A 25,762-nucleotide genomic window follows, 5' to 3' on the forward strand; every position below is an offset into this window, starting at 1 on the left:
TTTTGGGGTGTCTGTAGTTCTATCTAATCGCTATCGACTGCGTGCCCGTGCACTGAAGTCAAAACACGGCGCTCCCACAACATCGGGCTGCTAGACTTTCTATGTTGTTACGTGCCATGTGGGCAGATGAAAATGACGATAGATATAAAATATGACGGCGGGTAGAGACAGGGGAACTAGACCAGGGAGAAGTGGCCGGAGGTTGAAAAGATGGCTACACGTATGGCAATTTAAATTATAATTAGTCACTGCCGTGTGATCGACCCATTAGCACTTTTAAAAATGTAGCGAGCACTTTACACACAGGTAAAATACTTATTTATTACAACGGTACCTCGTATACCTCGTTCTCTTCATACGCGAATGCTTGTTAATCTCATCACTGGTTGTCTCTTTCATTCGTAGCATACGCACTCTCCCCTTCCCCTCCCCTCCCCCCCCCCCCAACCCCATTCGGAAGACTGACTGTCTCGCTCAGCGAAGACTGGATTTTTTTGTTTAGGTTCCTTGTCAGCGCATTCATAAACAACATGGCTTTGCGCGTAAAAATACCTGTCATCAGGCGGATTTTGAGCCGAATGGTGCAGAAAGAGCCGTCAACTTTCGAAACATTGTGCTTCATTGTCTAACGAGGTTATGCAGTTCGGCCACTTTGTTCTTGTGCAACGCCCTGGCGAAATTTGATAACGCCGTTTTTATAATTATGCACTTTATGGTCATCTGGTTAGCCACGGCAAGCAGCATAAGCAGGATCTTGAGCATAGTTACCAGGCCAAGCGTCTTCTTCAGATCCTGGTTCTCCAACAACTTGCGCACCTGACTGCCTCCTCCAAGTTCATGCGGATAGATCGTGTCGTTTTTTAATGCTTTCTCGACCAGGGTTTCCTCAGTAGATATCTGGATGGCTTGTTTGATTGGATCTGGTCCTTCAAACTCCCACCTGACGGTACGTTTTCGAACATGGGCTTGTGACCTGCCAACAGTCGAAGTGGCGTGGGTTCCAATAGTTCTTGTGAACATTGATGAAAATCAACAACTTTCAGAAAAACTAAATCATAATGTTTACAAATTGATAACTCTGTAGCGAATACAGTTATTGTAGTCCTGTAAATTGCATCTGAAGCATCTGAAGTAGACAATTATGACATGGGAGTTCACAGCTTACTCGAAACTATTACGTTTGTGAGAGTTTTGATAAAGTCCTACTCAAGATTATTGGTATATTACAGAGTGGTGTGTATTGTCCGCTATGACATTCTTTGCGTTAGACCAACAGTTTATTTACTTGTCATCTGGCTTTATTCGTTGCTGAGTTACAGAGTCACGGGCTATATTCGTTGAGCTATATGAAAATTGGCAATGTTCCTGAATTCTTTAGATAAAAATTTATGGCCTCAAATAAAAATCTGCTTCCCCCAGTCGGTAGATTAAATATTTCTTGCTTATAAATCACATTTGGTGCAGTAGATGCCGAGCAAAATCATTTGGTCTTTATCACGTATCTGCATAGAGGTCTCCTGGCGTAAGCCTTTTTCGTAAGCATTGGGGTTAAGCATAGTGGCTAAGCACACCAGTATAAACAAAAGTGTTTAGCATAGAGGCACCCGCCAACCGTTGGTCCACCCGCATTTAACGGTTTATGGGAACGAGACGTATGTTGTGGCAGTGCCTCGTTTCAATTGCATTGTGAAATTGAGAGAGAGAGAGAGAGAGAGAGAAACTTTCATGAAAGTTTGGCCAAGCCAAACACTTCGCACGCTACTATAATCATGATTAGGACGGAACACGACAGATAATTTTTTTTATTAACAAAGACGCAGCCGGAATAGACACGAAAGAAATAATCAAAATCGGAGAATAATGTAAGCTTCGTCTTGTTATTACAGGGTGTGGTAGCAGCAAACGTTTTAGTATAGGATGCTGCAACAGCTGTGGCTCCCGCAATTTCGCATTACCTAAAGCACATAAGGTACAAGGTTGGCGTTAGTAGTGTCGATGGCTATGTCCTCGGGCAAACATTGTCATTGTTACGCGTTTATACACAGGCGTCCTTGGATTCCAGCTGAGACGCCTGCAGCGCGCCGTTAATTGCCGCGCGAGGAAATTAAGAGCCGGACGTTTGACGATGACATAACGCCTGCTCAGCGCCCATACTTCTATCTCTATTTTTTTTTTTTGTTGCTTTAGTTTTCAATAAAACTTGCACAGCTCAAAGTAAGCAAGGCCAGAAAATAGAGAAACGGGAGTTGGAAACTACTTGTATGATATGCATACAACGCTAGTTAACTTCACGAGGCCACAAGGACGCCTCGACTTTACTATTTTCTGTTCTTTATTAGTGTTTACTAGCTCAAAATCCACTCCCTTCTTTTTTTCTTTTTTTGAGGGGGGTGCCTAAATTAGGTCATTATTTAGGAACAATGTGTGGTGCTGTGAAAGAGTGAGAGGCGAATGTATTAAGGAAACGCAAAGGAGTCAGCCTGCGCTAATGCTCACTTGCTCTCAAGCGATCGTCGCAGGCGTGAAGCGAAGAAGTGCGTTTCGTTCCAACCTGCGGCAAGAGTTGATTTTTCTTCTACTTTCATTACCGTTATTAATTTCCTCATTTCGCTTTTTTTTAACACGCAATTGCAACGGTGGTTTCGTCGGTTGCTTTGTCTGTTGATTTCATATAATCGTGCTTTACACTAACGCAATAAAGTTAAGGGCCCCGTGTCGCAGAAAATCCAGTGTCGGCGTGAGCGGCGGCGTCGTCCGTTAGAAAAAATTAAATTTACGTATATGTACATGTCAAGCCTTGCTATATGACATGCGGTGTATATGCAGGTTATATTGCCACACCATTCTATCACTGAAGTGGCAAATACATTGTCTTGACAAAGTTATTCCTCGGATTTTTTTAGAATGACAGCCCACAAACAAATGTCATAAAACAAAACACCGACAGCGCATGCCTGCTCAGGTTAACTATGCTCAGACTGAAAGATTAAAAGTTCGAAGCAATAACCGAAACCTGAAAACGATGGTTTTCTTTTTTTTTTTGTTCTTTTTTTTTTTGGGGGGGGGGGGGGGCACGCCTGTGCACTACCTCTGGGATCGGCCCGCGCAGTAGGCCACGTTTCTACCAGAAAGCTCACCTTCGTGCATAGCGTTCGCCGCCAGCGTTTTCAGGTAAACATTACAGCTACATAAGCTGCAGTAGCCGGGACGCGTGAGAAGCAGTCTGGGATCTTTGAGTGATATCGCATCATCGATGTTTGTCTTTGTTTCCGCGTCCCCGTCTTCCGCGCTGTGCTCGATATGAGATGAAATACTAACTCACACGAGCATTTACCTATACCAGCTTTTTCTTTTTTCTTCGAAATTACCATGCCTCATTAGTCATGAGCTTGGTTCACTCATTTTTAAACAATTCTGGTCTCACTTCAACTTTTCTTTTACCTCTTCTTTTTCTAGCTTTCAATTGTTTCTGTTTTTGCTAAAGACGAACTGCTAAACATTACGTTCTTCATTTTAGTGCTATATTGCTGAAAGCGCTTCTTTAGAAATAATAATAACACTACTGATGATTGAGGCATGATTTTTTTTTTTTTTTTGATGCCGGTCTTGTTCTGAACCCTTTCCGGCCTGTTGATTCCTGTAAGCATAACAATGCCTGACAAGGTAGATCTGACCCAGAGAAAAGCCAAAGTGACGAACAACGTAAGAAATCACATTTCCAACAGCAGGGGTTATACGATTGAATGAAGACAGGGTGCCGTAGATCCTTACCTTTTTCCCGAAATTTCGGAAATGTCCACATGTTCAGGCCCACCAAGCTTTGGCATTTGAGCTGGAGCTCTGTTGTCTACTAACTAAAGCAGCCCACAGGACTTATGTAGATGCAAATGACCTTCGAATGATTTGTGACCATAATTTACACACTTAGGACTGAAAATTTGAGAGTTAAATATGTCAGAGTTTGCCTACGACATGCAGAGTTCATGATAAAAGGCTTCGATACATTGCGTAAAACTATTCACTAATTTGTGCCAGAAGATTTGGGCCATAAATATTAAAGGGTGCGTGTTATAACACGTGACATAAGCACGCGTTCAATAATTCAAACAAAAGCCAAGCTTTTTCTTCTCCTTTATTAAGCGAGGAAATCCAAGAAAAGGAAAGTGTGGTAGATTTGGTAATATCAACAGTGTTGAGTGTCACTGATAAAGAAAGGAAAATCACACAGATTCATACGCACGTCCCGATCATACGAATATACACGGGAAACGTGTTTCGGTATTTCGCGTAAAAAAGAAGGAAAGACAGATTGCGCTAAGCAGCTCCACTTCAGTGCATTCCTTCACGCGACCTTGCAACCTTATTCTAATGAGCAAATGAATGTTGATATAAGAAATGCTCAAGATTGGTCGTCATGTGAACGCCAACGTGCGTGCCTCCGTAACTGTTGTCACTTTCTGCCGCGTGCAAACGGCGGATTCAACCTAACTGGCGATTCGTGTTATGGGTGATAGGGTGAAATTTGTAGTTGTTCCTACCGTCAAATAAATGATTCACGAATAAATGAGCTCCTCCTAAAGCTTTTTAGCCTGATGCTCGCTGCTTGAGAAGTAATGAAATAAAAAATTGGTTGAGTTATTCGTGATTCGCGCCTAAAATGCGGCACGCACAATAGACGACGGACACAGTCAAGGTTACGCGAGCTAAGACTGACTTGCACATTGATTTATTTTGGGAATCATCTTTAAAAAAAATTGTCGCGGGATGTCATCTCTGTCATCTCTCGTGTGCGCTGCAGCATGGCCGTAACGTATTACATCATCGGTCATTGCATGTCTGCAACAGCTTTAAGGAAACGAGGCGAGGTTGCATTAATGCACATTAATCACTGCTTCGGCACCGCACATGAACGAGGAATCACATAATGACTCAGCGCTACTTCCAACTCCACGCTACTTCCAACTAAGGCTTTACTGCGGTTCCATGATCTTGACACTGATGACGCATGTAGGACGCAAGACCTACATAATTGAAATACGGCCGCAACCAAGAACAACACGAATTTTCAGATTGGTTTTCTTTTGTCATGAAGGAATAAACTTATGCAATCATTGTAAAGCTTCACTTAGAAGGTGGCCTTTCGTCTTGGATTCCTTCTCTTTGTCCTTGTTCAGGTGGTGCTGGTAGAGGGGTGTTATCAACTCGCCTAGCAATTATACTGTTGTAAGCAGTGAGCAAGTGGACGAGGACGACCAAGGGAGAACACACAGGGCAAGCACTTATTGCGAATGCGCTCTGCGGGTGCGCTGCTTACAATGGATGGCTTCTAACTTGCCATCTTCCCCATCCGTCTACAGACATTAGACAGATTTGGCTTGTGCGTAAACGCGTTAATATTCACGAAGTACCAGGTTACCGGAGACTTGAGCTGCAGCAACAATACTGGTAGCGACATCTTGTTACGCTTTGTCCAGCCACAACGGGTTTGACACATTTTCGAGTTACATGCTTGTCCGCGCCGAAGCAAGCACAGTGGTGATTTAGCGGTAAATGAGACAGAAATGCGTTAGCATTACGTCGCGCCACTTCGAGGTCCCGGATTCGTGATTTGGTACTGTCTCTTCCTGGAGAGAAGTGCAATTGACGATACTGCGGGGCACTGCGCATATATATTTACACATACATACATACATGTACACATGCACATACACACTTTTCTACGCTCTCCTATCCACTCTCTACCTCTACCACTTGAAAGACTCACACACGCACACTTTCGTCCACTTTGACACTCCTAATGCTAAGGCGCCTTAAAAAAAAGTTTCATGTTAACTATTTGCGTCGCTATCCCCACTTTACACAAGGATCTGAGTAGAGTATTGTCTGTTACTGCCATAAGAACGTGGTGGCCGGCTCTGATTAAACTCTGAGCCAACAGGCAGCGCCACCAACCCATCCGATCACGTTTACGTCTCCGGTAATTCGGTATTCAGCAAACGGCGACACCGTTCACGCACAAGCTGAAACTCTCTCATACATTGCTAGCGCGCCGGACAGCTTTCTTCAGCGGTCCTCGCGACTGACGAGTGAACGCACAATGGCCTTTAGGGGCGAGACGAAGTTCCTGGGCACGGTCCCGTTGTAGCGCGGCAGGACATCGAGGGACAGGCACGGAGCCGAGTCCCTTTGGTAGGACCCGCAGATGATGCTGAGCATGTTGCCGAACACGTTGTCTGTCGTCTCGTGCATCAGCTCGATGGCGTCCGGGTCCTGGCAGTGCTCCGCCAGGGCCTCCTCGCAGCATGCGTAGAACTCGTGGTACTGGCTGAAAGCGTGCGAAATAGAGACGCTAAGCAGGGGAACGTAATAAGTGGACTACAGAGGTCCTATTTTTTAGATGCGAAGCAGCTTGTGGTCGGGGCTATGTCACTCTCTTCCTCCCTCCCTCCATCCATCCGCCGTGCGGCGTCCACACCCGCTCTGCGCGTGCGCATCCTCCTCCCCCTCCTCTCCTTGTCTCATCTCCTCTCCTCTCGGCATTCCTCCTCTTTTCTCCGACGCTCCTCTCCTATCCGGATTGGGCAACAAGTGGCAACACCTGCAGCTCCGCGCGCGATAATTTGAAGCAGCTTAGGTTAGAGGCGCGATGGTAGGCGCTGCATACTCCACTGGGGTGCGCCACTGTAGCTCGCGGTATAATAACGCGCGCGCGCGCTCCGCTCCTCTCATTCTCCTCGCGCAACGCCGCGGTGAGTGCCACGGACAGCGCCAGCGTCAACGCCAGTGTCAGCGCCGTGGACAGCGCCGCGGAGAAGAGGGCTCGAGCCGCTGCCACGAAACGGCGGCGGCGACAGGCCGATCCCGAACTTCGGGCTCGCGAAGCCGGTAGCTACGTACCTCAACCTAACGGAAACGACGAACTGAAAACTAATGGGAACTTGAGTCGACCCCATGGCTGCTTCGCATACTACTCAGGGTTCCCCTACGGGATGATGGTGTAATTTTTTTTTTGCAATTCATTTCACTTGCACACTTCTTATCACGCGTCCCGCCGAGTGGCACATCTTTCAGGTGTAACGGCAGTTTGGAAGCCAATAACGAAGGCTGAAAAGAACCATAGATAAACTGGATATTTATTTTACGGGTAATTCATACCGAAATTCTATAAATGAAAAAGAAAATCAACAAAAACGTGATGGAATTTCTACAACTTTTCTTCATATGGTTCTGAACCTCGACTCTGCATGACAGGCTTCGCTCTAATGTCATAGTCGCACTCACTCATAATAACGGGGTGAGTAAGCATTTTTCTGTCGACATCTTTTGATAATAAACGGCGCCAAACGAAACTTGGATACAATATTAGTGGACGACAGCTTTGACTGCAACATATAATTGTACCAGCATGTGGTACCGCTACCGATTTACCTGCTACCGCCACCGATTGAACACAAAAAGTGCATTGGGTAGTTGTACCACACCATTTTGGGTAGTTGCATTGGGTAGTTGTACCGCATCATCCTTGTAGCGCTGCCATGGCACGCGCTGCCACGTTCCGCAAAGCGCTTGCGTGCTGCGTACGTACGTATCACCATGGCGCAGTACTACAACTTTCTAATAGTACGCACCAGTTTCCAAATCCTCTTCAGTGCTGCATCAGGAATGACATAAGACTTGCGCGGATGTTCGTACAGATCATTTTTTATGCTATTACACGCGCATAGACATATAGCGTGACCTCTGTCTTACTATGTATGCGCTATCGCTCGTAAAAAAAAAATAAAAAAAAAAACACACAAGCCCCACATTCTAACACGGGAGCTTATTGCACGCAGGCTAGAACAGAAGCGTTGGCTGGCTGTCGCTGCGGAAAAGTGAATGAAGCGTATTATACTGTAGCGATGCAACGAGTAGCTTCATGCCTTAGATGCATGCCTACATTACCATTTTGCGAGAAGAACCTGAGCGGACTGATTTTCAGATGGTCAGTAATGCTTTACTCGCGATGACATAGCTTCGAGCGACTATGAGGGCGTTAACACTAGCGCGCATGACATAATCTGGAAGCAGCCCACGCATAATTTTTACTCACAAACATAATAAGGAAGGAGGAGGGGGAGTAGAGAAATAGAAGGCAGGGATGTTAACCAGAAATGTGTCTGGTTGGCTACCCTACTTTGGGGGACGGGAAAGAGGGAATAGAAAGATGAGATAGAGAGAGGAGGGGGGGGTGGGGGAGGAAGGACACGGTGAGCTCGCGCACGCACGCGGAGGGCCTGAGCAATTCAAAGGCGTTCACATAGGCCAGTCGTCCTCAAGTAAGACAACAGTGCCTTCACAGCTTTGTGGGCTGACGAGCGATGGGGACGGTCTTCAAGGAGCACCTGCACGGACAACGGTCGATCTTCAAGTCGTCGCAATGCGTTCGATAAAGTTTGTCTTTCCGACTGAAATCGATCGCAGTGACACAATAAATGTTCTATGTTCTCTTCGCTGCCGCAGACGTTGCACGTGGCACTTTCGGTCATTCCAATCAAAGCACAGTACGCCTTCGTGAAAGCCACTCCCAACCACAGCCATAATAATAAGGAAAAAGACCATCGTAGCTATAGGCATTGGCACTTTGCCACACGCACCATCCACGACGGTCCGCGATCTATAGCTGCCCAGGTTGATGAGCTTCGCCAATTATCTTGTCGAACTTACGTCATCGTTATCTTCCCGGCGATGCACAGAACTTGCCTGCGCCGACAAAATGGTAATATCTTGAGTGGTAATTTCAATGAGTCACATGTTTGTGTTACGGAGACTCTTTCGTGTTTCTTTCAGCAGGCTAAATCCATGAAAGAGAAAAATGTCCTCCACCCGACTGCAGCACGAAGCTATTAAGAAAACCACACAGGCTTCTCAGAAGGAAAGCTCCTCAGTTGAAGAGAAATCCATCCTCGGGGAATTGATTTTGCAGACAGCAATTTATTGCAGAGAGCAACGCAAACCAGTGATGTTTTAGGAGCAGCACTGGCATGTTTAACAAGTAGCTCGACGTGTTGCTCTGTATCCCTGCAGTTGATCAGTGTATTTGCTTGCATCGCGGGGGGCTCTCCACTCAATAATAACCACCGCATCTACGCGTAACAAAGGTATTTATTTTCACGGTAGAACGCATAGTCTGTGAGATGTCAGTCTCCGTAATCAATTACCTCTTGCAGTTATGACTGCCTGTCGGACGTTAGTTATATATTCATGTTGTAGTTCTCACGTTTTGAAGATGAAGTCTTTCTTGGCAAGTTACCCGCTCTTTCCCATATGGGGCACTTGTTTTTCTAATTATATTGTGGGCCGATTCCGGAGATAGTAGAGTCTAAATATAAGTTCCACTGGGACCGCAGGGTATGTAGCACTGGCTATGTGCCACACGCTATGTGCCGCTGAAGTTAGCGGTTTAGCATGGCTATGATAATGATGATAATCATGATGATAACTGATGACAAAAATGTGAAAGGTGACTTAACCTCTAATTGACGTCAGTCATTCGTTGTCCTTCCAATATAGTTTATGGTTCGATCGTACACCCCACTTTTACGCCTAACTCACTTGGGAAGACTGTCTGCTTGAGCGAGGTGGAGGTGTGAGTGGGTGTAATGTCAACCTCTAGTTGCCGTGGTCTTTCATCGACGTGAAATAGAGGCTGCATCGCCTTCCAAAAATTTATTTCTGCAATTTTTGCGCCAGGTTTTCCGAAAAAATACCTAAATTTTAAGGCCTCGAGACCATCCAGTCATATGCCGTGAGTGAAAGAAATTTAGTTTCAGATGAGCGTTGTGGTGCTACATTGGCATGATCCACTTTGGCGGGAAAGTGTGGCTGCTTCGCTTGACTTGTATTCGTTCGCGAGCAGTGGCGGCATTAAAAGTATTATTATCAAATGATAGGTTCATCGAATGAAAACTTAAAATATTGCTGTAGGCGCGCATAGCTTGCAGAGAGACACTAAAATTTTGATTCCTCAAATTTAGAGATAGCAAGATCCCGGTTACGTTAAACCAGTATGAAGTAAGCAAAGAAGACATTTCCTGAAAATGAACAAGCCTTCAAGGGTCCTGCAAACACGAGAGATCTTTTCTTGGACTGTCATTGTGGATGCTCAAAGTTCTTGCGTCTGCGGTTGTTTTCAAAGTAGATGGCATTGCCTGCGTGTTTAGCTCCCTCTGACTGAAGAGTGTATGAACTAATATCTTACCAACAAGCGTATGGAATCTTGAGCTTTCGAGGCACACTGCGGGCCGTAACGTACAGGTCCTCCTGGTACTTCTTCACACAGCCGTGTATTTTCTCGCCAGCCCGGTTCATACACTTTACGTGCTGGAAATAACCTGCGTTGATGCGCAGAAATAAATTCAAAATTTGCTGTTAAAACATAACGTAAAGTAATCCTTTGAAAAATAGGAACATTTGAAGTTTATTCTGTGCTTTTAAACACTGAACATCACCGTAAGGACTTCAATGTTGCCGGGAAGGGCGTCACGACAATCGCATCTTTGATACTCTCTTTGAAAGATGATCCATTGTGAAAGTGCGTAATGTCTGATTTTGTTAAAGTTCCTGGTTTTATGCGAACTTGCATAATTGTTATCTGGTTTATTCTTCGCTGCATTTTGTTTTTCACGCCGGGACTACACAGAGGCAGTTCTGGTAACGCAAACAGTGACGTTCGTATGTCACCGATACAGAGGACTCTTACTATGCCTACTGTATGGTAAGTGTAGTGTGTGTTCACTGAGCAAGTTTTTTTTTGGTGTAAAATGAAGTCCTGATGACAGCAGTTTTCTTCAAGTGCAGTCGAGCTCACAGCGCTGAAATCTCAGGACTCGTTCTATGGTAGGACGATCGAAGGTGTCCGCTCAGAAACTCACCAGACGTACTAAAACAATACGATTGGTTATTTACCTAAAGCAAGTCCTGCGGTAACCTAAATATAGCATAAGTATAAAAAACAGGCCAGCAAGAAATTTCTGTTTTCGCGCTGTTCAACAGTCAGCAAAATTTAGCTGGAAAGAAAGAAAATAATGGTCAGCAACAGCCCATCAACACAGGAAACCTTAGCTTCGAAACATTTTCCCTGCAGCCGCACTTTTATTGAGAGAACTTATCCTGCAAAATATTGTACGATATGGGAATACTCGTATGTAATTCTGCGTGTGTCTAATAACTGAACACATAACTATGCACGTAACCCAATGTCACACGCCGCTTTCTATGCGATAGCGTTATAGGCGAACTGCGCCCCCTTTGTAAGTATCCGTCTGGTGAAAAACATGCGCCCATCCCGAAGGCAGTGCAGTCTAACACAGCGCCTCAAAGAGCTAGCTGTCACGAGTGAAGAATGCGAGGAATTGGTACGTGAAGTAGGCACCAGACGTTTTCCCAAAGCGACTTGGGCACGAGAGAAGCATTCGTGCGATTGTGGTTTCATCCCAACATCCACAAATTTCGATGGCACCGTCGGTAACGCATTTCTTTACAGCATTGCAGGCAAACTTCGCCCACTTTTGGAGGTATCTAACAGAAAAACTCGAGGGGCGTTGAGAACACGCGAAGCGCGTCCGAGTGAGCACGAAATCGCACGTTTGTGAGAGACACGAGGAATAGAAACGTCACTTTGGTAAATGGGAGTGTGCAAGGTGCGTGCATGACACACTAGCGTGCAGCTGTCGAGACGTCACAATGGTTACAATCTAAGTATGCGCATACTTAGAGACTTCGCGGTGATAAGTTCTGGCCGCGGAGCAAGAATACTTCTTTCTCGGTGGTTCTAGTCTATATTTATTTCTTTAATTCTGAGAAAGAAGACTACAAAAACATTGAAAGCAGGACTTTTCTTTGTTTTGAAGCGCCCTGATTTCACCAAAAGAAAATCATTGACGTGGTAAGGCATAGAACCCCGTCGGAGCAGGTTTCTTGGCAGGTGTGAAGTCAAGAAGGCAATGCAGTCGAACCCGGATTTATCGAATCTGAAGGGGATCACGAAAACGTTCGACATATACGTAATTCGATATATAAAATAATAGGCGCTGAGGCAAACGGTGGCTTACCGATTGGTGTGTCCGAGGGCCGCTAAGTTACTGCACACAAATCGGGAAAAAAAAGCAGGCACACTTTATTTACCTGCAAGCAATTGCTGGATCACATTCAACTTGACTGCCAAGTCCAAGTTTATTCTTTTTTTTTTACACTTGCAGCGGCCATCGCTTGCGGAAAATGAACCAACGAATAAGGACTCACCCACACGGCGACGCCAGGAAAATCGGAAAGAAGGAATGTTCACCGTCGAGCTATAGCACGTCGGCTAGCCGAAGAGCTCGACGAGGCTCAACTGACTGCACGTTCTGTTCTCCACCTCCAGGTGCCAGAAGACCTCAAAGTGAACAAAGAAGTGCGCTGTGAGGTCTTCGACGTGGCACCGCGTTCGATATATCGAACGTACTGGTGAACGGGCGTTCTATATACGCGCGCACCAGCCTTATACATTTGTATTGGGATTTTCAAGAGGATTTTACAGCTGTTCGATATACACAATAATTCGTTAAAAGTTGGTTCCATATATCAGGGTTCGCCTGTAATTGAGGAGCCATGTAACTCACGCTTGTGGGCCGCGTGCGTGCTGTCGCACTTGCTTTCCAGCTCTTCCACGACTGCATTGACCGCCACCAGGGCGGCGCCTCGAGTGAATCCCAGCAGGCACTGCATCGTGTAGTCCTTGGCACAGGCGGCGCTCTTTAGCTCCTGCCTGAAGGATACCGAGCAAGAAAATATTTATGTCCCACGCATGTTTCCTGCTCACATGCTACCCTCATCCTCGATCAGGCACCTGTGGCGGCTCCAAAGAAGAGCAATTACTGCAGTGTTATCTAACTGGTCTGCTCGATTCCAGAAAATTATGCTCCAACCTGGCCACTTACAGGCCAGCTGCAACGAAATTTCACTTTGGCTAAATAGGCTATGAATGAGTAGAGTATACCTACTCAAGCGATTGCGAAGCCTCAGGGCTGGTAATTGTATTTATTTTTTCATATCAGCATCTAAACAGCACCTACGCAGACGAACCCTCCCACTAAGGGGTTGGCGGCTATGACGTACGTGCCAGCACTTCGACTCCGAGGTTTCTAACCCACCGCGTGCAACCGTGGGTGGCGCTCAATCGCGGAGGTCATGCCAAGGAGCTGCGCGTCCTCAGTCATGTAACATTTCCAGCGATCGTTAATGGTGGCGTTTGTTTATTCTGTTTCAATATCAAGAACGTCAACTTTAGCGAGCCTTTCCTGGCTCATCAACTCGCATTTTAAATGTAATATTTGCACGAGGATAGTTTATAGCTACAATATGCGAAACTGGGCTTTTTATGCTGCCTAAAATGTCGCGTCAGTTGGCATTCGAGAGGGACCATTGCATGGACCACTTTTTTTTACTATTCTTGTTACTGAAAAATCTGTTCTCTGGCACTTTATCTTCATTTGCGCGAGGTTTTTTTTACTTCAGGGTAAATTGCATGTGCCCTCCACATTAACTTAATGGCTGTGGCATTCCGTTGCTGAGCACGTGGTCATGGGTTCAACTCCTGAACGCGGCAGTCGAAGTCCGATAGGAGTGAAATACAACAAGGCTCGTAAACCGAGCTTTGCATACTCGTTAAAGAACTTCGATTAGGTGGTCTAAATTACCCTGGAGGCGTTCAGTACGGCGTCTATCATGCTATCGGCGTCTATGCTTTGAGACAATCGATCACTCAGTCATTCGACGAATCAATTTTCCCGCTGGTAAAATCAGCACATGGGCTGGGAAAGTGCACTGCCGCAAAATACATATGAAAAAGGTACTTTCCTTGAGGACTGATATCATGTACAGACCCGGGTGGCTTCCGGGCATGGGTTCACGGTTCGCATTTTAATTCTCTTCTCTCCTATATCAAGGACTCCGGTCTTGATTCCCTGATGTAGGAGATGCGGCACCAACCTAGGCCCAGGGCTAGGACCATATTTGAATCCCAAATAAAGAAGTTTACACCACCAGGATGGTGAAGTGCTTCGTTCAAGCAGTCCCTGAATACCCTGGTGGAACCAGCGCCAACAAAGCCGGCGTTGTAAAAGGTAATCGCTCCTTGTAGCTGAGCTATAACGGGTTCATATTTGAAGTCTACAAGTATGGCTTTTTGGGCTAGTTGGTTAGATACATCAGAGGTGGTCATAGCGCTAGAAGACACGGACAAGAACGAGAGAACACGACGAGCGCTACTGTCGTGTTCTCTCGTTCTTGACCGTGTCTTCAAGCGCTATGACCACCTCTGATGTTTCATATTTGAGGTTTGATATGACGCGAAACGATATAGAAAAGAATTCGGCAGAACCGCATCTCACGATGACAGTCTAGGGTAATGCGGTAGCATTAGATCAATACAGCGACACAACATCTTGGCACAGTCGAAAATAATTATGTAGCGGGACTCCTTTTTCGTGCTTCCCTGAGAAAACTCGGTGCCATTTATAGCCGCCGTCCCAGGGCCTGAGCGTGGCCTCCGAAATGCGTGGTGCGGCGGTGCGTGCTAACGCTTAGAAACAAATCATGCGGCAGCCGGGCTCCTCTGTCACACTTCTTTCTAGACATGCTACGACATCCGGTGGCCCTGGCGAGAAGCCCGCGCGTGGCCTCGGAGACTACAGGCGTGGCGCGTTGGTGTGTGCAAACGTTGAGAATTGCTCCCTCGCTTGCCGCACATCCAGTGGCCCATACTCTGTGACTTAAGTTGGCGACAGGTTCATTCAAGAGCGCCACATGCCTCGTACATTCATGGCGCAGCTCGCTAAAGCATTGGTATAAAAACAGGTTTATTGGAAAATGGCGCATACTCCGCGCATTTGTGGCACGGCCTGCTAAAGCGTCGGGTTGCTGTCCTTGAAGGAACTGTGTCACGTGGGTTCGATTCCGCAGCATTGCAGTACCTTGAAGGATTTTTTAGTCATTTACAGAGGCACATTCCCAGTGGCCATGTATTACACTATGGCACATGTCGGCGGGAAAATGGCTAGATACAAATGTACATATAGATACATACAAACATAGATAGACAGTTTGCCACCGGAAAGTGCGTTAAGTACTCTAAGGGTGCTCAGGCATCACAGCAACACCGGAAAGAGCGTCCTGTTTGCGTTAGCATCCTCAGGGTTCACCCACTTTCCGTGGGCTACATATCAGCCTATGTTTTTTTTTTAAATCTAACCGTTTTCCCACTTGCCTCCAGGGTTGGAAACCAGGGCTGGAAACATCCAGTGTTGGAAACCAACAATCGGACCAACCTGGATCACTTAACGAACCTCTATCACCCCGACATGGGTCACTGAGGACGCGAGAATGGGTAGGTACCGCTGTTCGAAGGAACTCATTGACGCCTACTAGAAATACTAGTTAAGTGTCAGTCGGTCTGCGGCGTTCTAAAATGTAGTACCTGTTTGATGCCAACTTGGCTCACTGGCTATGTGTCAGTAGGTGTGGGACACTCTTCAATGAACGTCTTTGACGCCAACTTGGGTAACGAGGCAGTACGTTACTGGGAATTCGCCGCTCCACAATGACGACAAAGGCCCCTTCAATTTCTCCGATGGTGAGCGGAATCGAACCCACGTCACAAGGGTTCCTGAAGGACAGCAACACGAGACATTAGCAGGCTGCGCCACGAATGCACGGGCACGTGCCACTCTTCACTGAACCCCTCGACAACTTGGGTCACTAAGTACGTGCCACTGAGTGTCCGGCAAGCGAGGGCACAATTCTCGGCGTTTGCAGGCACCGGTGTGCCACGCTTCTCGTCTTTGAGGCAACGCGCGGACTTCTCGGCAGTGCCACTAGATGGTGCAGTGTGTGGAGCAGAGGAGCCCCGTGACCGCATGACGCGTTTCTGAGCGTTCGCACGTACCAGCGTGCCATGCATTTCGGAGGCCACCCGCATGCTTCGCAGCGGCGGCACCAGATGGCGCCGATCGTTCTTATGGAAGCGCGAAAGGGGAGTCCGCTACAGTGTACGTTGTGTCGTTACATTGATTCAATGCTAACCAATCACCGTCGACCATCGTCGTGACGTGAGTTCTACCGCAATTTTGTTAGTTCATATCGCTTCTAGTGCTATTATGGCAATTGGCATGGGCATGATAATCAGACCTGACTTGGGCAATGATGTGCGCGCGAAATGGATACAATTGTAAAGAAAAGTTCCCATTCATATAAAAAAATATGTTGCCGGTCCTGCAGCAATGTATGGGCACACTGGCGTCACTCACTTGCAGCTCTCGGCAAGTTTCTGCGGCGTATCGGGTATCTCGGGGCCCTTGCCGAACACGATGAAGTCAGTGCCGCAGGCGTCGATGACGTCGTCGCCACAGCTGGGGTCGTCCTTGAACTGGGCTCGAGCGCAGCCTGCGAGCGTTTGCGTATTCTGGATATCGATCGCTGTACACGTGCCCCGTGAGTCGTTACTGGTGGAAGCGGGAGAACCAGAAAATGCTTCACCCAGAGTCAACGTTTCGGTAAGAGGACTTGTCCTGAAGAACGCAAGTCCCATTGTGCAAAAGGTGGTTACAGATTGAGGCTTTTGTTGTTCGTCAAGTGATGAAGAAAGTCGCACATGATATTCAGTATGAAAAATTGTCGCACTAAAGGGACCAGAAAGGAGAACCGACACTTCAGCTGAGTGTGTGAAACCTTAAAAAGCTGCAACAATTTTCACATGTGGTCTGGAGCTGATGCGGAGTCGCTTCACGGAGACCGTCTAAGTTCCCAATTATTTATTTATTTATTTATTTATTTATTTATTTATTTATTTATTTATTTATTTATTTATATTTATTTATTTGTGCGCGCGCGCGCGCGCGTGTGTGTGTGTGTGTGTGTGTGTGTGTGTGTGTGTGTGTGTGTGTGTGTGTGTGTGTGTGTGTGTGTGTGTGTGTGTGTGTGTGTGTGTTGTGTGTGTGTGTGTGTGTGTGTGTGTGTGTTGTGTGTGTGCGTGTGTGTGTGTGCTGTGTGTGTGTGTGTGTGTGCGTGTGTGTGTGTGTGCGTGTGTGTGTGTGTACAGCAGCACAGTCACAGCATAAGCTGGTGGAGTGGCTCAAGAGTAGCTCCAATTTCGGCACCACGCACACCAGGGTCTTCGCGACAAAGTCTCTTCGACTCGGCTCTGCAGTCTGCTGATCCCGATGATGCCTGGTTGTAGCCGCGCACGTAGCTCTACGATTCGCACCTGCAGCAGCGGTTCGTACCATGCGAGCAGACGCCATAACGTGTACCAAAGGGTATCCAGAATACGTGGCGCACACATTAAAGATGTTTATTCTCTCTCTCTCTCTCTCACATCGGAATAGAATTGATTGCGCGCCTCGTCTGAATCACATCTCGTCGTCTGCACCTGCGCACGCTGCGTTTGCAGGCGCCTTACCTAGATGGCGCCACCATAATGGCGGAGGCTCGGGTCGTCTGCGCCTGTGCGCGTGCCTGGGGAGCACTTATAGCGCATTTTTCCAGTGCCCGATAGCAAGCGCTTGCGTGGCTCAATGGTAGAGTATCCGGCTCCCACGCTGAGGGCGCGGGCTCGATCCCGACAGGCACCGGGTACTTTTCTCGCATTTCCGGCGATAGCGGTTACGGTCCCCAATGGCGGCGGCGGACACCATCGCGAACCAAAACAACTATTGGAATGAGCCCATAACAGCTTACGCTGTAAAACCACTGGAATGGGTTCGGACGTGCGTACTAAGTGAAGGAAACACCAAAGGATGCTGGTAGACGTCATGAGCATGACTCAGCAAAAATGACAATGACTCAGCGAAAAAGAGATTAAAACTCAAAAACCGCTACAATGAGTTCGGACGCGGGTACTAAGTGAAGGAAACACTAAAGGATGATGGTAGAAGTCCTAATCATGGAGCATGACTCAGCAAAAATGACAATGACTCGGCGAAAAAATATTAATACTGAAAAATCACTGAAATGGGTTCGGACGTGGGCACTAGGTGAAGGAAACACTAAAGGATTGTGGTAGAAGTCATAGTTATGGCCATGACTCAGCAAAAATGAGAATGACTCAGCGAAAAAAGATTAACACCCAAACCAATGGAATGGGTTCGGATCTGGTACTAAGTGAAGGAAGAGGCTGAAGGTTGATGGTCGAAGTCATAGTCATGAGCATGACTGAGGCTTTCGCCTTAAAGTCTCTTAGGTGTAGCTAAAGGGACTCCTGAGGACTCATGAGAAGCGTGTCAGGCAGGTTATGAAAGAGCCGCCTACGTCTTGGTGCTCTAATAGTCGTTTCGCTAACTTGGTAGGCTCCCCGCACACTGCTTCGCATAACATCGATTCCCACAGGGCGTGGGATCTGCCGGCTTTTTATTAATGATATAATAAGAAGCCACGAAACAATGACACCAAGGACAACATAGGAGAAATGCACGTGCAAGTAAGTACAAGTCATTTCCCCTATGTTGTCCTTGGGGTCATTGTTTGTAGGCTTCTTATGATTAGACCATGCTGTTAGTAGGTTATCATGAATTACAAACTATAACCCAAACCAAAACGCTGCTTGATTTAAGAAGGCCTTATTTGCAGCGTGTCTCGGACCACGTTTGATGTCTGCCGCGTTCACGAGACCATTTCTTTATCCTCGCCTTATGGTAGTGCCGTTGGTAGGTTATCTTGAATTCTAAACTATAACCGAAACCAACAATTTGCTTGATTTAAGAAGGCCTTATTTGCAGCGTGTCTCGGACCATGTTTCATGCCTGCCGCGTTCAGGAGAATCCGTACCTTCCGTTCGCAGATGCTGACCGGACTAGCCAAGAGACGCGGTAACAATACGGACAACATTAGAAAGTTCACCGACCTGTAATATGTCGTCTGGCTGAGATCATGTTTCGGCGTCACATAATTTGTAACGAACGATCGACGGTCATGCCAGACACTACTTGGCGAGTCACCTGTAACTACAGCGGGGAAAAGTAAATGCAAACGAATGACAAGATGGATGAGATGGACGGTAACGATACACGGAGGCAATGCGTTTCTTGCGCTGACATATGTATGGGCTCGAAGTTGTAAGTCAGTCTGGACGTTCTCTAGAATGCCGGCCTCAGCTTCTTTTTTTCGCGACTAGACGCCGCTCACGCTCATAACATTTCATCTTGAGGGGAATCTCGGAGCATTGCCGTTGCACGCCAGGCAGTTGCTCTAGGTGATGTCAGCTCGTTCCGCCATAAAAAAAAAAAAAAAACTTTACAGACGCTGTTTCGACTTGCTTGGCATGCAAGCAGCCCTAGATTCGCGTTTCCAAGAACAAACACTACCTCTACCACTGTAACTCCCCTTAACGGTAATAAGAAAAACAGCCTATTGCTTTGGCGCAGATTCTTAAAATAGGAAGGTATAGTGTGGTAAACATAGAAAGAAGCAAGAAAAGGACACCACACTCGAAGGCATTACATGCGATAGATTTGTGCCGGAGTTTGTTAGTATTTAAAACGCAAGGAAGGTTTCCTGGGAAATCGAAAAGTGGAGCACCAGTTCATTATCGAGGAGGAGAGGAAGATCTGGCAGGGATCAACCAGGCGTGTCTATTAGGTTGGAGTTAAGGATTGGTATGGAGAGGTTGAGGTAGAAAACACGTCTAATACTGCATTTCACTTTTCTACGGCAAAACGAAAATAATAACATGAAGATGCACTCAACAAAACAGACCGAGCTGGCACGACGCACAGTCCAACCAACATCTGATTAGTGCTTCCACAGCTAAACAACAGCGGGATATACTTGACCATCTTCAATATTTGGTCAAGGACAGAGAGAAAGAGAAGTTATTTATGTACCGATACGGATACAAGGTACAAACACACAGCGCCGACTTAGCTCCGTCCACAAAATCAGATACAAAAGCCGCTACTTCATACATGCTCGTTGAACACCATTTATCACACAGACTTGTCTAACCCAGTGAACACCCAAATATATTTTAATAAGCTGTCAATGTCCTGCTGCAGTTGGCTCGTCCTCCACAATACGAGTATTTAATATATCAGTTAATGTTCCTAGAACCATGACTTGATGCGTTTCTGCAACAGCATACGTCCCTTAAAATGAATAAGATGGTAATGAGGGGTTTGACGTAATATATATATATATATATATATATATATATATATATATAGCTCGAACTTCAAATTCTGATGCCCGCCTTCGCGAATAATGTGCTAGAGAAAAAAAAGGTATGTCAACGAAAATGTTAAACACGAGAGAACCTACAAAGCATGCAGGTTTTGTCATGTTTAACGAGATAAATGGAGTAGCCGTGGAATCTTCAATTTTAGTCTCTCTACTGCAACTTATTTATGGTGTCTTGTTCGCTGCTTGTCTGCATTTACATCATATCGACAAGAATGCACTGCTGGTGTTGCAAGGACTCCGGCAATAAGCCTACATCCGCCGTCCCAGTAATGTGCCAGCAATAGTTTCTTTTGGCGATTACTCCGAACGATAGTTATAGCCGCGCGTAATGTCTTCCTTCTAGAGGTCAATGTCATTAGGCGGCAAGATAAACTTGGCTCTAAATCAATGCACGTCATTTGCATGTACCAAGTGTTGATAAGGCGGGCACTCGGAAAGCGGCGAGCGCGCAGCCTTGCACGAGCTTGTCTTGTCGAACTCGCCATCTACCACTGTGACGCGAATGGCTGCCTCGTGTTCTTACCTCTTCCCAACTCAGATGCTTATTTGGGTCAACGGCGTGCGTCTACCGATGCCTTCGTTTCTTGGCACTTGTTGCTACGTATGTAGAATTAGAGTTACAGAATGGATACCAAGAGAATGGAAGCGCAGTCGAGGACGGCAGACAACTAGGTGGGCTGATGAAGTTCGGAAATTTGCACGCGCAAGTTGGAATCAGCTAGCGCAAGACTGGGGTAATTGGAGATCACAGGGAGAAGGCCTTCGTCCTGCAGTGGACATAAATATAGGCTTATGATGATGATCTAGCGCTAACGAATTTTGTGTTTGAAAAATAGATTGGCAACGTAAAATAGCGTGTAGTATTCGTGTTGAACATCGGGGAAATTGAGAATAATCACCGGGTGATGCAGTGCATTTCTTACAGCGAAATATGTATATGGCTAGGCGAAACGAAAAACCGTTCGCCACAAGTTTCGATAAACGTCTCCATTGGCTGCGCCGTCAGTTACGTCGTTCTCTACGTCGCACTCAAGCGCGCGCGCCATTGGCAGCGCCGTCAGTGACGTCGTTCTCTGCGTCGTACCCAAGCACGCGCGCCATTGGCTGCACCGTCAGTGCCATCCCGTCGCAGCCGTGCGGCCGAGCCCGCGAGCAGCAGTTTCCTTGCATGTCCTGCCGCTCGAGAAACTCCCGCCGAAAGCGGGCGTTGGCCCCGGCGAACGCGTTCCCGCCATTGCCACGTTGACGCTGCTCTGCCCGCAACGCCGCCTCCTCGGCTCGCCGTTGTCGCATGCGTTCGATATCTCGAGTTAGCTCGGCGTCGTGATTAGCAGCATCCGCCCGCCATTGGTGCTTGCGTTACACTAGAAACGCAAACATGTAACCAATAATTGAGAAAAGCTGCAATGCAGCGTCGGGATTAACCCACTGTTAAACACCGGGGCCGCAGGTTTCAGCTTCACTGGTTAAACATTTGCACGGAGTACTTGGGGTGTTTTTTTTCTGCTTCCGTTGACGCCTTGATAGAAATCTGCGTGCGTGCATGTGAGTGCATGTGTGTGTGTGTGTGTGTGTGTGTGTGTGTGTGTGTGTGTGTGTGTGTGTGTGTGTGTGTGTGTGTGTGTGTGTGTGTGTGTGTGTGTGTGTGTGTGTGTGTGTGTGTGTGTGTGTGTGTGTGTGCGCGTGCGCGTGCGCGTGCGCGCGCGTGTGTGTGTGTCCAATTTACTATAACCTCTTTCGGTCTGACACACACAGTGTGGCCTGATTGCCTAATGTAGAGCATTAAAGCAATTTTTAGAGCCCTCAACACGACACTCGAAAGACGTTCTCGTGGCTGCAACTAGATGCAGCTTTCGGACACATCGTGTGTACAGTCGACCAAAAATGTTTACGGACCAAGGGATCTGAGAAAAAGCTGATTATCCCAGCAGCCTTAAATGTAGCCAGTAAAACCGTACATGACAATGTTGTTGACATATAGCAGTAGAGGCTGGAAATGGAAATACCAGGCTGCGTTCTGATGTTCCGGAGATATTCAGCTTTTTCTCACATCCCTTGATCCGTAAACTTTTTTTGGTCGACTGTACCTACAAGTGTACGGCTTTTCTCAAAAAAAAATGTCAAGCACTGAGTAACCAACGACTACGGAAGCAGTGACACTAACCTGCAGCAAAGAAAATGATTTTTGAAATGTTAGAATTCTTCGCAGACCCTTTGCAGGGACCTGCCCGGAACACACGAAATGCAGGGACTGCAGAGATGTATCTTCGCAGGGACGTTAGTATCCTTCGCGGGTGACACTGAAGGGAACCGACGTGCTGATTGGAAGTGCCTTCTCAGCGCAGTAGGAGCTTCGCGCGAAAACAATAAGTTTCGTGTTAGGTTTTTCTCTCATTTGCTTGTTAGAACCATTAGGTTAGACGAGCAATCTACATATATATTTCTCATGCTTTTCAGTTTCTTGTTCCTTTGGTTAGGTATAAGTAGGCAACGAATCATTGCAATTTTCTTTATTAAATTCTTTCTACAACTATATAGGGTTACTTTTTGACGACGCCTTCTCAGTACAAGATAATGGTCGGTAGTAGGAGGAGCTCAGGCGTGCGTTTTTCTGATTGCAAGCGTTTCTACGCATCCTATTTTTACGCTCATGTAACTTTTCAAAATGCACCTTCTTTTGCCAAGCCGGCAAAAAAGAAAAACAAACACCTGTGGCGTAATGGCTTCATTATCGGGCTCATGTTCCAGATGTCCTGTGTTCGAATCCTGCCACCAGACACTTTTAATTATGTTTTTTATTGTATGATTATTTGTTGTATAATTATTGTATGCCACTATATGCACGAGGCTACACTGGGTTCTTTATTCTATGGCTACACCGCGTTGGAGCCTCCGCTGCGCTGTGACAACCGAAGCGCTCCCTGTCAGCGCGCGTCAGTGCCACGATGCAACACTTCGCTTCACTGCTCCTAGATGGCGCCGCCCGAGCCGACGGGTAGGTAGGTAGGACAAAAATATAAGTAGGACATTAGGCAAAATAATAACAAGAGCTTGGTGGCGCAACACACCACCCCGTTTCAACGGGGACGCTCATCGCATACATCCACCCCATCCGTTACATCCGTGGCCGGAAACCAGTCGTTAAATCCGGGATAAAACACTTTCGTGTTAAAAAGCGCGAAATCATGAAGATAGTCAGAACTGTATGAACATTCAGTGCACTGCTCGAAAATATCTACAGACACCTGTACAAACCATTTAAATACATTTCGTCAGTGTCTACGAATTGTGTATAAGTATTCAGGCCGCGTAATTGTCCGGTTCCCCACATATTTCTTGTCTTCGGGCAAGCGCTGAAATGCGGTTATCACGACGTACGCTATTGAGCAATAGCAATCGACTAGCGTGCCGAACGAACGGCGCTGCCGCGCACTATAAGCAATGCTTCTGCTTTCTTAAGGTATACGCATAGATTATATCCTCAATAAATGCTTGTATCGCAGTGTTTGTGCGCCTCGACGCGACCAGGGTCATCGCGCCCTCCTTACTTTCCAGGACGAAATTGACTTGTTTTTCCGTTTGTACACAGCGTTTTGTTCTCATTTTTTTTTCTTTCTTTTTGCTTAATTTGCGAGTCGGACGACCTCAGACCTTTTTTTTTTCGTAAACGTTTGTAATTTATGCAACCTGGGGCGTTTTAATTTCATCTTTATTTTCTTCCTGCCACACTGTACGGATTCTTTTGCATTGATTTACTTTAGTCCTTGTGATCGGTCCTCTTGTTCTTTCTTTCGTCTTTCCTGCCCTTCTTTCTTGTCTACAAATTTTATGTATGTTTCCAAACCAGGTAAGAATAGTAATAATAATAAATAGTAATAACTTATAAGACGGAAGACGGTTCTCATATACCGGACAAAATATTGCAATGCGGCCGTTGCATAGGCCTGAATTAGGTACGCGAGTGAGAAATGCTTTATAATACGCTTGTCCCTCCATCAAGCGTCGCCTGCTCGCAGCGCCGCCAAGATGCTCTTTGTTTTACGGACGAGAAGCAAGACCATGTGAGATTATTTTTAGGTAGAGATGTTCCCTGGCCTGGCGCTCGGCTTCTTGTGGGGTTTCGCATTTCGAAATTGGGCCCTGCAGAGATTCCTAGGCGTGGTTCTCTGGGTGCCCCCTATCCAAACACAAATGGTTGCCTTGACTGAGAGCATCCGGCGCGGCTGTGGGAGGCAGACGGGAGCTGCCGCCGGGTACCCACCGGTAAAATAGGTACAAGCGAGCTAGCTCCCTGCCTGGTGCTTGGCCACTACGGGACCCCAACGCTTAGAGAGTGGTGTTTCTCCCCAACTCGAGGCCTTTCACACACGATAAAATTGCAGTCATTTCCCTCGAATACGTCGTCGGATACCTGAAACTTTAGTCGTCACAGGGCTAATCCGACGCAACTTGCTTCATCTTGCAACCTGCTGCATGGCGATCGCCAGAGCTCCCTCGGAAGTTCGAATAGTATGTAAACGGTAACAAGGCAATAAATAAACGCGTCCGACTATAGTCAGTAGTAGGATGGCACAGTTCAACTCACCCTGACGACTCCATAACGTGAAGAGCACAACAATAATCGGACGCAGGTATTCCATATCAGCAGAACAGGCAGATGCCGCTAGAGTACGTACTAACCACCCTTCTTCTGGGGTGACACTTTCCTTTTTCACCAGGCTAACGGCCCGGTACGTATTCTAACCAGACGTGACTATACACTACGCCGCACTCACGAACACGCGAGCACGCGAACACACTCGCATCGACTGCCCACGTCTCGCGTACTTTCTTTATTCGGCTGCTTAATCCTTAATTCAGGGGGCCGCTCAAATCGAGACGCGATGACACATTTACGTGACAGGTAGCCGCCTATTGGATAACGTTCCTTCCCGTGCCACGGCCGCAACCAACTTTCGCTCTCTTTGCATCCATGCATTACTTTTTTTTTCTTTATTCGCGTTTCTTACTTTCGGCTGGCCTTGACTTCGTTCCCGAACGCGTTTTTCCGAAGTCTCGCGAGACCCATGCACCGAAGCCTGTCGGGTGCAGCTGACACGGCGTTTCTCTGCAGCTGACTTGCCCCCAAGCCGCAGCTTGCCTCTCGTCTAAAGCCCGTCCGCGATCGCGAAAGCGCGGGAAAACGCGAGAAAGCGAGTCCAAGGTCAACCCCGCCGGGCGCGCGCGCTTTTTTTCGCTTTGCCGCGCTCTCGCTTGAGCGGTTTCGCGCGCTCTCAGCCTTGCCTTCTCCTATTTTCGCTTCCTTTCCATCATCATCGTCCCCCCCTCCCCCGCCCTCCATCGCGTCGCTTTCGTTAATTCTTTGCCGCGCATTTTCTTGTTTCTTCCGGCGGGCACGGCATGTTTTTAGGCTTCGAGCCGGCGACAGTGTGTTTTCTCGATGTTGTCTCGGCGCGCACGGAAAAATGGGGTTAAGTGACGACGCCTGTTTTGCCTCAGGCATGGCGTGGCG

General features: G+C 47.0%; 1 protein-coding gene across 1 annotated transcript; it reads right to left on the reverse strand.

Annotated features, from left to right (window-relative positions):
* Window positions 1–5,877: 5,877 nt before the first annotated feature.
* LOC119458191 (uncharacterized) lies at window positions 5,878–25,059 on the reverse strand. Its single transcript, XM_037720017.2, has 5 exons — window positions 24,836–25,059; window positions 16,326–16,461; window positions 12,642–12,787; window positions 10,241–10,373; window positions 5,878–6,325 (listed from the first exon to the last, which is right to left on the reverse strand). Exons 1-5 carry the CDS (start codon window positions 24,888–24,890, stop codon window positions 6,064–6,066), a joined length of 732 nt encoding a protein of 243 aa, XP_037575945.2. The 5' UTR covers window positions 24,891–25,059; the 3' UTR covers window positions 5,878–6,063.
* Window positions 25,060–25,762: the final 703 nt, after the last annotated feature.

Source organism: Dermacentor silvarum, chromosome 7, assembly GCF_013339745.2.
Source record: "Dermacentor silvarum isolate Dsil-2018 chromosome 7, BIME_Dsil_1.4, whole genome shotgun sequence".
NCBI lineage: Eukaryota > Metazoa > Arthropoda > Arachnida > Ixodida > Ixodidae > Dermacentor > Dermacentor silvarum.

Excerpts from the sequence above, each read along its gene's own strand:
- LOC119458191 (XM_037720017.2), bottom strand. The coding sequence starts at position 24,890 with ATGGAATACCTGCGTCCGATTATTGTTGTGCTCTTCACGTTATGGAGT. Across the intron at positions 12,788-16,325 it reads AAACTTGCCGAGAGCTGCAA|GCAGGAGCTAAAGAGCGCCG; the intron begins GTGAGTGACGCC and ends GGTATCCTTCAG. Across the intron at positions 10,374-12,641 it reads CACGCACGCGGCCCACAAGC|GTTATTTCCAGCACGTAAAG; the intron begins GTGAGTTACATG and ends GCATCAACGCAG.